Source organism: Epinephelus fuscoguttatus, linkage group LG13 (genome assembly GCF_011397635.1).
Source record: "Epinephelus fuscoguttatus linkage group LG13, E.fuscoguttatus.final_Chr_v1".
Lineage (NCBI taxonomy): Eukaryota > Metazoa > Chordata > Actinopteri > Perciformes > Serranidae > Epinephelus > Epinephelus fuscoguttatus.
This window is the reverse complement of record NC_064764.1, coordinates 8,591,290-8,608,499: the sequence shown is the minus strand read 5'-3', so window position 1 is coordinate 8,608,499 and position 17,210 is coordinate 8,591,290. Positions and strand designations below refer to the sequence as shown.

Sequence of the window (17,210 nt, the reverse complement as noted above, 5' to 3'; positions counted from 1 at the left end):
CGCAGCTCCAACCAAGGTGATGAAAATATGGTTTTTCACCTCCTGGATCTCATTTTAGAAGTTTTTGCAATCTTTCTGGGAATATTTTACTCACCAGCTTTATTGCTGGGATCTGGGGATGCGGATGAATAATAAAAGTCAACAAAACTTATTTGAAAGCAAAACACATTCATAAAAATATCCTGTCAATCAACATATATAGTGTGTTTCTGATGCATGAGTCTCGTCCCAGACCACAGCTGAGATACGGTGCATGTTTACAATGTATGTCTGTGGGTGTTTAGTTTATGTGGTGAAGTGCATGCAGATAGTTGCTGTACATGTAACATTGCTGCTGAGCACACCTATGCCATATGACTGTCATAACTGTACAATGCATGGAATACATACGGTTTATTTTGTAGGGTTGGGTACTGAAATCTGGCCCCAAAATGGCACCAGTTCCTGTAGGATCCATACCTACTGGACCAAATCACAACACTGATTTCAGAACCTCATTTCAGTACAGATTGAGTGCTTACTGTCTACACACTGTATACAATAATGGACGTAGCCATCATTATGTCACCCATTTGTTAGTAGACTACAATTTAAGGTCTCAAATTCGACATTTTGGTCGTCACCATCTGGGGTTTTTGGAGCTAGAAGTAACTATATTTGGGTGAGAGGCTGGCGCTGTGGAGGAGTGATGATGGATCTGACCGAGAACCCAAGGACACTAGCCACAGACAGCCTGTAATTCAAGGTCACCATGCCCTTAATTATGCGTGATTTTAAGTCTCGATAAAATGTAAATAGGTAACTTGTATAAAAAGTCATCCCTGTATGCTTGTCATAAAGGGAGAAAATAGCTGTAGAGACCAAAACCGTTCTTTGTATCAGGCTGTAGACATTTGTATTTCTGCTGTAGAGTTGGACATTTTCACGTAAGCCCTATTTCCACTAAGCAGTCTGGTACAGTTCAGTTCAGTTCAGTTCTGTATGCATTTTTTCTGTTTTCACTGTGAAAAGTTGTGGATGGTATCATTGGAACCCTTCCTTACCATCCCCATTTTTGGTCATCCCTCTGTTGGGGTACCTAGCACACAGATCTGGTACTAAAAGGTGGAGCTAGAAACACTGCTGTCCATTGATTGGTCAATAGCAGATGGTCACTCTGCTCAGGGCTGAGTTGTGGCTGGTTTTGGATCTTATGTAACCACTGTTCATACTGTGCTAAGTCTTACATACATTAGTAAGCTTCAACTTTTAGATTAAATGCCGTTTTGCTGCCTCTCACAGCAGGTATAGTCTGAGAAATAAATAATTAATCGGGTCGACTGCTGGCGACTTTTAAGGTGGAACATTTACTAGTAATGTTAGTCAATGCATGAGTTGACAACATGAATCCATCAGCACACCTTAAATTTCAATATGACAACTTTGACCATTCCATTAGTTGACATACACTTTTAGTAATGAGTGGATCTTCAAGTGTTTAAAAATACAATAATTTTGACTGGATAATGTGAAATGCATATATTCTAATCCTCATTCTGAGAAAAAACGGTGTCGCAGAGCATCATACCTGTGGGCTCCTGCGCTTGCCTGAGAGGGGCTAAATGCACAAACCCGCTATTTTAAATATCCCATGGAGAGACACTCTCACTCTTGCCTGTTCTATTTTGTTCTGAAAATGTCAGCGTGTAACCCTGTTCCCTAGACGATAATTGAGATGCACACTTCCATCTGTTTCACCGCTGATGAAGGAATACATGGAGTGCTGGACGGAGCAGTCAGTTACAACAACCCCACCCACATTTAAGAGTGCTGTTTGTGGTAGAAATGCTAAATAGACCTCGGGTCTAGGTACCATGTCTGAAGGGTAACTTTTGGTTCCACAGGTACCATACCAAAAGTGTTTGGCTATAGTGGTCTAGCCAGCCTCAAGTGGTGATTCTAGGAACTGCAGTTTTTGGCACTTTGGCACTGGTTTAATATTTCAGCCCCAGCGGTTGCTGCTTGTTAAGGACTAGCTGGTTTATGGTTTTAAGAGAGAGAGTAAGTGGGGGATCTGTCTAATAGTCTCACTGCTTCTGTTTCTTCTTCCACTGGGCTTGCTTCTGAAGTGCACTGAATGCATTGGAAGTGCATCCAGTTGCGTCAACGCTCACCAGATGTCAGTCATTAAATCCAGTGAAAAAAGAATGTGTCATAACCAACATGAGTCATGATGAGGTAATTCTAAAGGAATAAAACAAGATCCAGGTTATAGAAAATAACTCGTACAATAAAATAATATTAGGTTGAAATCAAGATTCCTCAAGAGCTGCTCTCAATATAATGTACAGCTCACTGTGGTGTATTTAAAGCACACATACATAATCTTTTCCCTTTGTCATTTCGATGCTGTAAGAGCGCTAATGTACCATGAAGGATGAGCTACTTAGAAAGCCTAGGAGTCACAAAGGCTCAAAGTTGTTATTTTGAGTAACCCATTTTCTCAAATGTCTCGATGCAGTCTGATGATGTGTAGTTTCTGTGTAGGTCAGGACGCTGCAGGTTTTAAGATGTACTTGCCAGCTTGTACCCTTTGTACACAGAACCTGACATCTGCCCAGTGCAGGCACAGTCCTGCCCCTCAGGAAGTAAGATGGGTCAGAGCCAGCCTGGCGCAATCTCTGTGTCCCACGTCTCTTATCTAGCACTTCCAGCATGTTACTCACTGGATCTCTGCTGCTGCCCACATGATGGTGTTTTCTTATCAGGAAACTCATGCTTTAGAGCCCAGAGGGAAGAAAAAGGTTCAAGATCTTTGGGAAACTTTATTTTTTAATGGGGATTATTGCATGACCTCTTCCATTAAAACACATTCTCCGCAACTGCTCCATCCACTTTCCCCTCCCTCTCCTACCTGCTCCGGGAGCAATCTGAACTATGAACATCACTCCCTTCATTAGACATATTTCTCTGTCTAACTTTATTATATTTCTCACATTGGATTTACTGCATTAGTATTAGACCTGTTTTAATCTTCTTGTTGGATTATAATCCAATTTTCTGCGACAACTGTCTTTTTTTTTGTAATTAAAATCTCCCCTCCTTTATCTCTTGCAGCCCAAGCCATGTGAGGAGTATGTGCTTTGGACTTTTTTTGTCAGCTTTTTGTTGTCTTGGTAACCTGGAGCTGGGTTCATGTTTTGGGCCTGTAAATCCCTTGGAGTCATATTTCATATTGGACCATATGAATAAACTTGACTTGACTCGGAATACTTTATCAAGGACTGCTTCTTTGATTTTGTTTTGGAGTCAACTTTCTGCCGAGCTGTCAAAACTAGCTTAAGAAGATTAATCCAGCAGACCTCCCTCCTTCATAACAAGTAACCCACCCCTGTCCCCGGGACTTCAAGCTTCTCATTGCCAGTGTATCTTAATTATGATTTTTGGGTGATTGGCTCCCACTAATGAGGGGGAACAGGGTGAATTAATTTCAACTGACTGGTGCTGTGATCCTCTGCCATTTTCTTTCACATGTTCTCCCAACGTGCAGTTATTACAGGGAAAAGTAATGCAGCATAAACGGAAGCCATTTATAGGATCGGTTGATTGCCTGCCCACAAGCAACAGACCAAACTGTTTACTTCCATGGCATTTATACAACAACTGATTGAATTAATCAAATTGCTAACTACTTAACCGTGTATCTGTTTTGTAAAAGCACATTTCTGAAACCTAAACTCATTGTCCAAGGGGAGATCAGAATGACAGTTGTTTATTTATCTGTTCTCCTAAATTATTCAGTGTAATATATACTGTGAGATGCCACTTGAACACATCCAACACTGAGAGAAATGCTGTAGAAAATCCATTCTACGTTATTCCTCAGCTGGAGATAGACAGAAATTTTTATCATGTCAGCTTTGTTTTTGCTGAGATGGAAATTACATTATAGGGAAGGAAAGGAATTGAGTTATGGAGGACATTCATTCTCAAGAAATAATAAAAGTAGGCCTAGTCTTTCAGACTTGAATTAAACAGAGTTACTCAACACTTCATCATATTTTTTTGTAAAGTCCCTTCTCCTATTTCTATACGATGTTGGACATGCTGGACAAGTGCAACTTTTCACTGCTGGCTATAAATGTATTTTCTTTCTGTGGATGCCAATGTCAGATTTTTGCTGATGTATTTGACTTAGGTGCTTTATTAAGAGCACTGTGAACTTGCAGGGCAAAGCAATAATTACTACAGCTGCTGTGCAGGGGTGAGTCGGGCATTTAGAGGAGACGTTGAAGACGTTCTTCTTCCTGTCTTGAAGACAGTCTTGGGATCCCTTCCCGGACAACTTAACACCCATTCTCACCTGGACCCATCTAACCGTAATGACACATAAGATGGCCGGGTGGGTCCACGACTTACTTGTGACCTTAACGACTCTGAAACTCAGAGCTCACATGTGACCTCAATGACTCTGTAAGCGTTCCCACCCACACAGAGTTTAAAGCCTGTGACTCTGCACCAGTCTTCTAGAACTGAACAAACTTCTTGGGTGAGAGGCAAAACGTCTTAAAGAAACTCAAACAAGGAGAATGAAGAAGCGAAAGACAAATGAGAAATACGAGTGGGGGCGTAAACAGATCTGCATGGACCATAACTATTGAAAATGTCTACAATTAAGAATATCTCTTACAAATCAGTTCACGCAGCACAGTACTTGAGTATAATTAGCATGTTTGCTCTGTATCACCCAAGACTCAAACTCACAACTTAAGACATCAAGGAGAAGTCATGATCTTGTTGAGTTATGACGTCAACAAACACCATGGCTGCATGTAAAGGCAGATTTCAAACAAGTGTCAAAAAAACAGTTATTAAAACAAAATTCTGAAATTTCTAGACAAAAATGTAGACAACACAGAGACGTCTGTGGTTTATTTTTACAAAGATTGATTGCACCATAAGGGGCAAACTTGTGGTTGAAGATGCTCATATTTCCATTGACTGCAATAATAAACATGAGGAGATATTCAAAATACTGGCAAATATTTACTTTTTGAAATACAATTCTGAAATGTACCTGACTATCTCTACCATGACCCAGTTCAGTTTAGGACTAGATGTTACAATCCCTTGATCTGAATACTTGAGACTATGAGTAGTAGTAATAGTGCCGTATGCGAGTTTCCGAGTGGGAGCCAGAGAATTAAGGTTAGATGGATAAACTTAAGTAAGAAGGAGGATAGGGAGAGCGGAACCAGCAAGAGACATCTGTGCAGACTGAACCCTTACTCTACCGGACCAGGCTGTACACTCTACCACCAAACCTTAACTCACTTTGAACGAGGTGGAGTTTTACTGGTAGGTTGCTGTTGCACATACTTGCGATAGTGAGTGAAAGTTGGAACCATGCTGGGGGAGGGGGTGAGTGTCTAGGGAGCATAAAAGCTTCACTGGGGTCATCAGGTGGGTATCCTCCTTAATTGGTGTTTTGATGATAGGCCTACAACACTGCCAGAGGGCTCATCGGCAACACCTGGTCTCCCAGGTGCACCCCTTCTGCTTTTACTCCCTTGAACCCTGCTGTTGTTAGTGGTATCTTTCCAGGCTGAAGTGGTGTCAAAAAAATGTCTTTTTTTTCTTGAATACAGGAAACTGTTTGTACAAAAACCTTTTGGCGCATCACTCCAGACCCTTGCTCTGTTTTTTGCAAAAACATAGTGATGGACTTTACAATTTCTACTCCACTAGGGATATACTGCAGTCAAAGTTGCAAAGTTGTAGCACACACAACTGATTTATTATGAAGTTTCAAACTTGTAATCTTTAGAGTATTGCTGTAGGGCCACCACCAGGACTGTTAACTCTAAATTCAAGTTGAGGATGTTTGGCATTGAACTGGACCTATATGCAAAGTTTGGTTTATTTCCATGCATGGGAAGGCAGATTTAATGGTAGGAAGAAACAAAAGAATAGAAAGGGGAAGAAGAACTTTGGCAATAACAAGAGGAACGAGCAGCAGAGCAGCCAGGCCCCCAATTATGAGCTGAAAGTCTCTGAAACACTATATTGTTTGAGTCATCTCCAATGCCCCACATGCTCATTTCAAAATTGCAAAATGTGTGTGTGTACATAGATGATCTGCAGCAGTATGTATCAACACAATCTTGTGTACAGTACTCACTCAGCTCCTATTAACGCAAGGCCTTCCACATTCATGCACTCTCTGTGCCCTTTACATCTATCTTTGAATGTCATTTCCCACAAATTCCTCAGGCGCTTTCATGATAACTACTCAATACTGCAGGGTAACGCATAATGGAATACTATGGCCCTCATTTATCAAGTGAGTGCAACCACTTTAATCTTGAAAGGAGTGTGTCCTTTTTAAGTACTAATTAACTAACTTCTCAATTCTGAAATGTTAAACTGTGAGTCCTGTGGGAAGAAAGTTGAGGGACTGCAGGTCTAATAAAGACAAAGGAGAAACAGCATTCTAGTGAACGCGACTGGCTGTTTTACGCTTTTTAATTTCAGATTTGCCAGAGAATTGTTTCATTGATTTTTTTTTCTTTTCAACATTGCGTTTTTCGAGAGTGATTGATCAGTGTGTTTGTTTGCTTTATTTAAACTATTAATAAACACTGACAGCTCACAAATCTCTTTAGCTGACACTGTGCTATAAATTTAATAGCGTTTATGAGTAAAAATGTTTTATAGTATTGGACAGAAGGCACAGCTTATGGTGCTTGGATAAAAAACATTTTTCATATGTGACCAGTGGAAAGTGCTGAGTCAGCACCTCAGTCATCAACCACACACTAAAGTAATTACTGTGGTCGAACATGTTTTTCTACTGTTTTGCGCAAACCGGTTTATTCATTGTGTTGTCTGATGCATACACTGTTGTACTATTTGAGGAAGTACAGTGTATTGATGGAAGATGTGTATTGCAAGGTAACCTATAATTTTAGGCTTACCCTTCTTCCACTTGGCAGTCTGAGATTGATATATCGTACAATACTGCTCAAAAGTTTAGAATTGTCTGCTGTAAAAGCTTGACTGGGTACAGTTAGACATCTGTGAAGACTACTCTATATTTTTGAATGTTCTTTCATGCCTTTAGGTTGTAGAAAGTCATCTTTACAAAAGATATTTTGTATGAAGGGTTTATTTTGTACATGGAGAACAAAACGCTTTATGATGGCTCAACTAGACTGACAGCTGAAATGGCAGAAAGAAGCAAAGAGTCCTCTGGGCAACAGCAGGAGGAGAAATAAGTTAGTCTAGGTTCAGGACTATTGGAATTATATCACAGGATATCATTTGAACATACTACAGACTGACAAATCACAGATCCCCATCAGAGTAATTTAATATTGAGTATCAGCCAACACCGGGTCCCAATCTGATACGGTTAATCCTATTTTTCTCAGATAATCCAGCTGCACAGTGCACACTTAAAATAGGCTGCTTTAAAGTTATTAAAACCAATCCAATGTATATGTATGACAATTAAATAGCTCTGCAATGCATTAAAAATATTTCCTTAATGGTTTCTTTTTTTCTATTTCAATTTTATACAAAATAAAGTATAAAAAAAACAAACCCTCTCTTTAATCTCTTTGGCCCTAGCTCTGTCTCAAGGGAAAATCTTTTTCCCTTTAAGAGAGCACTCTCCAATGTTTGCTGCTTCAATGCAGCCTTTGTTACCTGAATGAACTCTATTCCGGTGAGTGTTTATTTTTGTGGTCTGTACATCTTTTGTGCGGATTACAATAATAAATAAGCCCACGCTTATTGGCATTCTGCTTGCTGGGCTTTTGTTGTGGTGGTGTGGTGAGTGTGACAGGCCACTTTCTGTCTCTCCTCCGCCCACAGTGAACCATGCACCAGAGACAACAGCAAAACACAAGAATGTCAAGTCAAAAAATGGTTTATTGAGAACCAACAATGTCAACACTGATGCTGGGATACTTTTATCTTACTTAAAATGACTGTACTCATACTGTACCTTCCTTTGCTGCTCCTTGGATTATATCCACTCATGCTGTTTAAATGTATATGCTTAACTTGTACATTTTAAACTGTATTGTGTCTTTTTACCTCAGTGTTGTATGTTTTTATTGTTGAACATATTGTTTTCTTTTCATTATTCTGGGACACCTTTAAACATCAGGCAAAGGGACTGTAATGAAAATGATCTGTTAAGCTAACATGGGTGCATTTACATTTGTTAGAATGTGGATTAATGTACACTGTGCCTTCTCAAACAAATTAATTAATTAATTAATTAATTAAAATATGTTAAATTTAATCAAATTAAAAGACACACTGAGTTTAAGCAAATGCTCATAACTGTAATGTAAATAACATTAATCAGCACTACATTTTGCTGTTGTTTATGGTCTGTGGTGTTTTGCGGTAGATAGGGTGCATAGTGGAGTAGAGACAAAAAGTCAGACAGTTAATGACGGCTACACTCTGGTAGCTGTGCATGAAACCTTCGCCATTTAAAACACCTGTGTGACAGCTGACCTTAAAGGGATAGTGCACCCAAAAATGAAAATTCAGCCATTATCTACTCACCCATATGCCGACGGAGGCCCTGGTGAAATTTTGGAGTCCTCACATCCCTTGCAGAGATCAGCGGGGGGAGCGGCTAGCACACCTAATGGCTGACGGCGCCCCAGACTAACATCCAAGAACACAAAATTGAAACCACAAAATATCTCCATACTGCTCATCCGTAGTGATCCAAGTGTGCTGCAGCCGCGACATAAAAAGTTGTTTCGAAAAACGTCATTTGAACTCTGTTTTTAGGCTCACTGTAGCCTGTAGCTCTGACTGCTTCTTTGTGCTCCATGCTCACGTGTGCGCTTGCGCGAGACCAGCGAAAGCATGAGCTTTGCTTACCCATGTTTATATCACGTGACATGTGCACCACAGGGGGGGACAACAGTACCCACAGTTGCTAAAAGATAATTTGCACTACGGTCTTTTAGCAAAGGGCAGCCCAACACGTCTGAAGACTTTGAAACTGAGAAAGAACAGCATTTCTTTGTTGAGCCGTATTTGTTTGAGGCCAAGTATACGGAACTCAGGCTACTGGACGAAGCAGCCGCCGCAGCTCATGAGCCTAATCCTCAGCCAGCCACAGAATACCAGAGTCGAGCACTGGAAACCTGGTGGTGTAGTTGTTTCAAATGCAAAGCAATGCCAACGGATGAGGAAAGTCTTTGCTGCTCAGACTGGGAATTGGCGATGCCTGCACTTGAGAATCTGGACATCAGTACTGACCAGACTGCTGCTCTTCAGAGACCGTGCATCACCGATCACCCTGAGCGCACACACGTGAGCGTGGAGCACAGAGAAGCAGTCAGAGCTACAGGCTACAGTGAGGCTAAAGCAGAGTTCAAATGACGTTTTTTGAAACAACTTTTTATTTTGCGGCTTCAGGACACTTGGATCACTACGGATGAGCATGTTGGAGATATTTTGTGGTTTCAATTTTGTGTTCTTGGACGTTAGTCTGGGGCGCCGTCAGCCATTAGGTGTGCTAGCCGCTCCCCCCGCCGATCTCGGCAAGGGATGTGAGGACTCTAAAACTTCACCAGGGCCTCCGTCGGCATATGGGTGAGCAGATAATGGCTGAATTTTCATTTTTGGGTGCACTATCCCTTAAAGCAAAGTATTGGATTTGTATATATATAGCTCAATGTATCTGATAACGATCTTTGAGATCATATTGGGACATCCCTAATATTTAGAGCCCAGCTGCATGGTTGCAGTTCAGTAATGATCAAGGGTCATTTACACTTTTCTGAACTGGAAAACAAATTCAGAATTGAAATTCCAAGAGTGTCATTTGACACTGTGAGAAGCTGGAATCATTCAGCACACTTGCTAGAGGAAAATGCTGGCATTGCACGTTTCTGAAAACCACAAATACATTGGCATGCTTCGTAAGAATTATGTCAGCGTTTCTGAAATGACACTGTATATGAGCGTCATGCCTGCCCAACGTTATGCCTGGCCAGCGTTATGCCTGGCCAGCTGCACCCCACTGTTGGTTGTTTTTAGCGAGACATTGCTGTTTCCAGCAGCTTTTTAACCCCTGAATGTGGGTGTTTTTTTAGCAACTTATTGCTGTGGTTCCAGCTGGAATTGTGCCCCTGAAAGCAGGTATTTTGAGCCAAAACAAGTGTTTTTTGTTCCTAAACCCAACCACACATTACCCACAGCACTGTGGGAACATAAAGTTTCAACATATCTGCTGCATAATAATGAGTAAATGTAACGTATCCGTAGTTTGCAGAAACGTACAATGCCAACATTTTTTTCTGGCGATTTTGTTGCAGAATTATACTGCTCATATATTGTTCAAATAGCCATTATTGAACGAAAGAAGAAAAACATCAATATAAAAGGTGATTCCAGACTTCTGAGAGGTTGTGTTGCTCAGTAGAAAACTCTCTGTATCTTTGAGAGTGTAAACAGAAAAACAAAAATCAGCTCCTCATTATGTTGCTGTCACAGCCTTAATTGAACTGAAACACATGGTGATTTCTTTCAATCTCCAAATAAATGTTCTGACTCTCAGTATAATGAGTAAATAGCTTTTAGACAGATAAATAACTGTATAGATTGTATTAAATTGCCTAATGTAATCAGTACAGAGTCAACTTGCAGCAGTGCTCGTTCATCTCTAACAGCTTGATTCTTAAGTGTTTTTTTTCTTGTCTCTCCCTGCCTACAGAAGATGCAGCACTAATGAGCACCCGTCAGCCTTTAGATGAGTGAAGCACAACAAAGAAACCTGAACATCAACAGTCCACACAGTGACAGTAAGGCCCTATATCTGCCATCTTACACACTCCGGAGCTGTCTGTGAAGTTATCATTATATATCATTATCATTATATAGTTATACCCTGTGCTTCAACTCCCCCTCAGCCCAGATCCTCATGCACCTGCTTATTGTTCAGTGATATTCTGTATGATTATGGGAACAAAAGACAGCCAGTGGCATATGGTAGCACTCACACATACAGCTCTGACACTATATTCAGCTGGGTACAATCTCGTCAGGGTATCTTTGCTTTGTGATATGAAGTAGACAGGAATGAGGTGACATTTTGACGCCATATCCTCTTAGAACATGTATTTATGTTTGGCGGTGACATTTCTAGAGCAGCTTTCAAATTCACACAGTTCTGGTAAATATCAAAGTATATGATAAACACATTTATACTGTAGTCGTATAGCCTCAGTCCGTGGATCCCAAACATTTGTTAAACCCCTTCATAGTGAAGTGGTTTTTATCGCGACACCCCGCCACACACATCATATGTCTCTTTTGATATGACCTAATTTAGATATTAAGTGATGTGATATAGCCCCTCTAATTCTGAACTAAAGTATGAAGTATGCTTACAGATAACATGCATTTCTGTTTGTTATGCCCCGATGTAAAAGTAGCTTACATTTTCAGCTTTGAAGGACAAAAAACATTCACATATTGAATTGTGCGCTAACGCTGTTTTCCATTCTCCTCTCTTAGTTGCTTGAAATATTCAGTATCTTTTCAGGATAAAGAGGTACTTAGTCCCAAGATTTGTCTCTCTTGAGCTTAAACAGCATCCACTTTCCCCTGTCCACATAAAGCCACGAGTAGCTTTTAACGGCAGAAGTTTGGTTGTATCTGACTGCGTGAAGGACTGAGATGTATCACCATTTCTTTGAGCTCTGTTTACAATAACATATCTTTCCGCCGCTTGCCGTGACTGTCACTATCTCTGACTGCTGTGTACCTTTTAAAATCTGTTCCAGAAAGTTTGTTACATAATTATGACAACTGGCAACCATGAGCTGCTGTCACCAATTGAAGCTGTTTTTAATGTGATGGCTCTGCTGTTTATTGCTCCCATGGTGCCGATACCCATGGCTGGAGGCATTATGCTTTTGGGTTGCCTTTCTGTTCATCATATGTCTGTCTGTCCCATTCTCGTCAACACGATGTCTCAAGAACACCTTAGTGGAATTACTTCAAATTTTTCAAAAATGTCCACTTGGACTCAACAATGAACTGATTAGAATTTGATGGTCAGAGGTCAAAGGGTCAGTGTGAAGTTGCACCCACCTCATCCTTGTGAACACAATATCTCAAAAAAGCCTTGAGGGAATTTCCAATTCCCAACTGGTGGGTCACGGTCTAAAAGTGGGTCGCAAGTCCATTCTGAATGGACCCCAAGTGACTCCTGTATGTGTGAAGTTTGTAAAAATCATATTTTATTTTTCAGTACAGTGAATTTCTGGCACAGAGCTTTTATTTTGAAGTGAATACCCTGTTTTAGAGTAAGTGACTAACACAGCTACTTCACAGAGAAGGCAAATTAGCTTGACGACATGACCAAATGCAAGTATGACTCCGGATGTATTAAACTACGTGGACCTTGAACTAATAACTAAGGAGAAATCTGGACCCTGTGGCTGGACCAGTTGGGAACCACTGTGCTTGGACTCAAGGATGAACTGATTAGAATTTGGTGGTCAGTCAAAGGTCAAGGTCACTGTGACCTCTTAAAACATGTTTTTGACCATAACTCAAGCATTCATCCACTAATTATGACAAATTTCACACAAATGTCTAATAGGATATAATGATGAAGTGATGACATTTTGTATCCAAAAGGTCAATGTTCTGCGAAAACACTTTCCTGGACATTATTTAACATCATATCTCAGGAGCAGAAGGGGAGACATTTGGTCAGATACTGGTGACAGATATTGGTGACACAAATCTTGGGTGTCGACATTGAAACTGCTTTGTTTGTATAGATCTTCTGTGCTGCAAGGGGGGAAGATGTGTTTGGAGCGTCCGTGTTTTAGAAAATGAAGGTTCTTTGCAGCAACATTTGAAGTTGTTAACTGTCATAACTGCACATGAGTGTGAACAGACATGGATGTAAACTGTAATTGCCACTTAACTGCTTCGCGGAGGCAAACAACCATGAGATGGTAATTCTAGTGTTGATGTGTTTGAAATTATAATGTATAAAGGTAGATGATGATGTCCACCTGTTTGTTTTTTATTTTTTATTTTTTATGGTGAAACAATAGAAATACAGTAAATTGACCATCCATCAAAATAATAACTTGAGATAGACTTTGATGATGTTATGAAGTAGTGTGGAATTATGGAAGTTATTCTCTCCACAACCACCATTGCCAGTGAAAATCTAGCGTAATTCAGGCTGAAACCACGTTCACGGACAACTTACAGTTGGTAACTTTTATGAAAAAATAACTTTTTGTCATATTTGTTGAAACCTTAACTACATCCACACAGAAGTACATCAAACTGATGATGTGTAAAAAAAAAAAAAAAAAAAAAAAAAAAGAATCAAGTTCCTCCTTCCACTCCTTCTGTTTCTAATGGCATTTGCAAGAATCCACAGTAGTTTCTGGAAATAAATAAACAAACAAACAAAAAAGAAACAATCAGAGCTGAGAAGTCTCTAATGCAGCTGTCAATCATGTCAAGCGCTCAATGAACTGCAGTCAAACTGTTAAACTGGGCGGCATGGATCAAATATGAAAGAAGATTCTGTTACTGCATTGTCTATTTTTCACCTCAAATGTTTTCAGAAACATATTTTAGTGTCTTGTTTTTTCTAGTTTTTTTTCTATCATAGTTTAACAGTTTGATCACAGATATTACAAGCAGTGATTTACATGACTGACAGCTGCGTTACAGACTCCTGGGCTCTAATTTGTTGTTTGTGTTCACGTGCATTAAGGCCATTAGAAACAACTTGAGGAGGCAGAGGAACATGATGTTTTTCACAGACCATCTGTTTTAGTAATAATGTATTGACAGCTTCAGTAACATGGAAAAAACATTATTTTAACACATTAAAAATAATTATCATTTATTTAAATGATTATTATTTATATTTATATTATAGTTTCCAACTAAACTTTTGGTCACGTTACATTTTGTCATATCTATTCATGTCATCATGTCATTCTACTAAAATAGCTGCAAGTAATGTTAGCTAATGTATTGTTAACTTTTTAACGCTATTGTATGTGGCAGAGGTGGTAGTAAGTCACACATGTGCAAGTCATAAGCAAGTCTCAAGTTAAAACCTTCAAGTTTCAAACAAGTCCCATATCATTGTGGTGAAAATAAAGCAAGTCAAGACCAGTCCTTGCTATAAATCATGCAAGTCAAGTCAATTCCTTTCGTGTCGTTGGTCTCAAGTCAAAGTCAAGTCTCAAGTCATGAATACTATGTCAAAGTCAAGTTGTCTTTCATCAGTGCTGGTGAATCAAGTCACAAGTCCTCAAATTTGCGCCTCGAGTCGAACTCAAGTGAAGTCATGTGACTCAAATCCCCCGCCTCTGTTAAGTGGTGAGCTCAATTGTGCGGTAGCACAGCACTGTTACCTGTGGTCAAAACAATGTAACATTATGGTGTTGTATTAGCTCGGTGTCTGGCATGACACTTGTAATACTAGTGCATTAAACTGGATCAATATTCAAACAGCTTATCAATAAATTAGGTCTTTACTGGGTTAAAGTGTTGTAAAATGGCATACAATCAATGCAAAACTATGCTACATAGCAGAAATAATGCTGTATTACTGTTTCTGAGGATAATTCTGTGACGTATGATTACTTCCTCACTCTCTGACATATTTTCTGGTGTTTCCCTTCTGTCCCTGGAAGTTAGAGTAACCAGAGGGGGTAAAGGGGACATGACACCACTTACAGGCGACCAAATCAAACACACCGTTACCTGCGATAAAATTACAGATATCTCTGGTTCAAGATGATAGAAAGGCAACAGTAACTCAAATAACCATTGGTTACAACCAAGGTATGCAGAAGACCATCTCTGAATGAACATGTCGAACCTTGAGGCAGATGGGCTACAGCAGCAGAAGACCACACTAGGTGCCACTCTTGTCAGCTAACAACAGGAAACTAAGGCTACAATTCACACAGGCTGACCAAATTTGGACAATAGAGGTTTGGAAAAATGTTGCCTGGTCTGATGAGTCTTGATTTCTGCTGCGACATTCAGATAGATAGATAGGTTAGAATTTGGCGTAAACAACATGAAAGCATGGATCCATCCTGCCTTGTATCAGCAGTTCAGGCTGTTGGTGGTGGTGTAATGGTGTGGGGGATATTTTCTTGGCACATTTTGGGCTCATTAGTGCCAACTGAGCATTGTTCAAACACCACAGCCTCCCTGAGTATCGTTGCTGACCGTGTCCATCCCTTCATAACCACAGTGTACCCATCTTCTGATGGATACTTTCAGCAGAATAATGCTCCATGTCACAAAGCTCAGATAATCTCAAACTGGTTTCCTGAACATGACAATGAGTTCACTGTACTCCAGTGGCCTCCACAGTCACCAGATCTCAATCCAATAGAGCACCTTTGGGATGTGGTGGATCAGGAGATTTGCATCATGGATGTGCAGCCAACAAATCTGCAGCAACTGTGTGATGCTATCATGTCAATGTGGACCAAAATCTCTGAGGAATGTTTACAGCACCTTGTTGAATATATGCCACCAAGAATGAAGGCAGTTCTGAAGGCAAAAGAGGGTCCAACCTGGCACTTGCAAGGTGTACCTAACAAAGTGGCCAGTGAGTGTACATCACAGTCATATTCTGTCCTTGTCTTCACTGAAGATATGTGATTAGATGAGTGAATAAATGATGAAAAGGAAACATATCACAGACCCTTCTACAGACAGACTTCCTTACTTTTTTTGACATCTTTTTGTCAGGTAAAAAGTCCAAACTGCATAGCACTGTGTGTCTCCTTCAGTTTGAGGCATTATTTCAGTGGCACAGTGAGGACAACGTGATAAGAGGCAGAGGAAAGGAGAGCTGCATGCTATAAAGTTGAAGCTTTGATGTTTTCTTGCATTGAGAATGGCAGTGTCATAGAAAATGTGATCACAGCTTTCTTTTCTTTTTTTTTGGCTATACTTTACTTGAGTGGTGTGCCTCTGTAGCAGCACCTTGCTTACCATTTAGAAGAGGACCGTTTGTACAGTAGCAGGAGGTCTTCTCTATCATGTGGGTCCAATCTGAGCCTCTGTGGACCTTTTGGCTCGTACTGAGTGCCTCGTCTGCTCCTCATGCACTTACATTTTGAGTGTCAGTGGGAGTAAACATGACCTCAAAAATCTTTTCATGTATAGCCTGAAAAATAGAGCTTGCCAGGCTCTCCAATGTAGTACATGTAAAACAGTCTCTGACAGTAAAATATAGCCTCATATAAATGACTTTGGCCAGATTTTTACGTTGAGGCTAGGGAATGTCTTATCATGCAGAAACAGGAGTGTAGATTAGAAGTAAATTATCGGGGTAGATTTGGGTCATAAATGGGCCATTGAAATCCTTCTTTAAGATTTATGAGAGTGTTCCATCAGCTAAAGGAGCTTTTTTATTTCCCATGAAACATGTCCACAATCCTGAGGCAATTGCAAATGTAATGGGTACCTGCTATCATGCTGCGTATTACACAGTATCGGTTTCTGTCTCACTGGTATTAAGAATTTCCTTTTCCTTTTTTTTTGTAGAGATGACCTTCTTTATACCTTGAAACCTTATTTTATTTAAAGCTTCATGGAGAGTCAGAAAGGGTGGTATTCTAGAGAGATTAAAGAATAAATAATGCAGAAATAAGTGTTGGTTTTGAGAAGGCAGTGGGCATACTTGTTGCTTTTGGGATGTAGTGTGAGAATCCATTCATCATGGCTTTAGATGATGGCCCATGACAGATCTGTGCAATGTTTATCCAGACACTTTGAAGAAGCTGCCTTGCCCCTCCAGATATGCTGTGCTTGGTCAGCTGTTTGCTCTCCCCAGGAATTCAGAACCAGACTTCTCTATCAGAGCTTAATAAAGAGGAAAAACTACTCTGACACTAATGATGAGTCTTGTACCCAAGTCAGTGATGCACTATCAGTGTTTTCCCTAGGCTGAATGCCCTGGTGGGGGGGGCGCAGATGAGCCACAAGGGGAAATCACAAGATTCAACACCAAAAGGCCACTAGCTGCTTTTCCTTTACTCATGGCTTAACAAATTACATGTATTATTTATACTTTGTCTTAAGTTTCTGCATCTCCTGACAGAGTAACACAGTTGAATTTCAGCCTGCGTGCTCATGTTTTGTCAGCCCAATGATGTTGAAACAGA

The 17,210-nt window shown here is 40.2% G+C and overlaps 1 protein-coding gene across 5 annotated transcripts in view; it reads left to right on the top strand.

Moving 5' to 3' along the window:
* The window catches only part of gulp1a (GULP PTB domain containing engulfment adaptor 1a), a 120,438-nt gene that overhangs the window by 40,138 nt on the left and 63,090 nt on the right, over positions 1–17,210 (top strand). For 4 of the 5 annotated variants that reach the window (XM_049594234.1, XM_049594226.1, XM_049594225.1 and 1 more), the window contains one exon: positions 10,736–10,823. The exons of the other annotated variant lie outside the window; for it this stretch is intronic. In XM_049594234.1, the coding sequence (XP_049450191.1) occupies positions 10,772–10,823 (52 nt within the window). In that variant the 5' untranslated portion in view covers positions 10,736–10,771. The remainder of the gene's footprint in view (positions 1–10,735; positions 10,824–17,210) is intronic. 5 annotated transcript variants of the gene reach the window in all.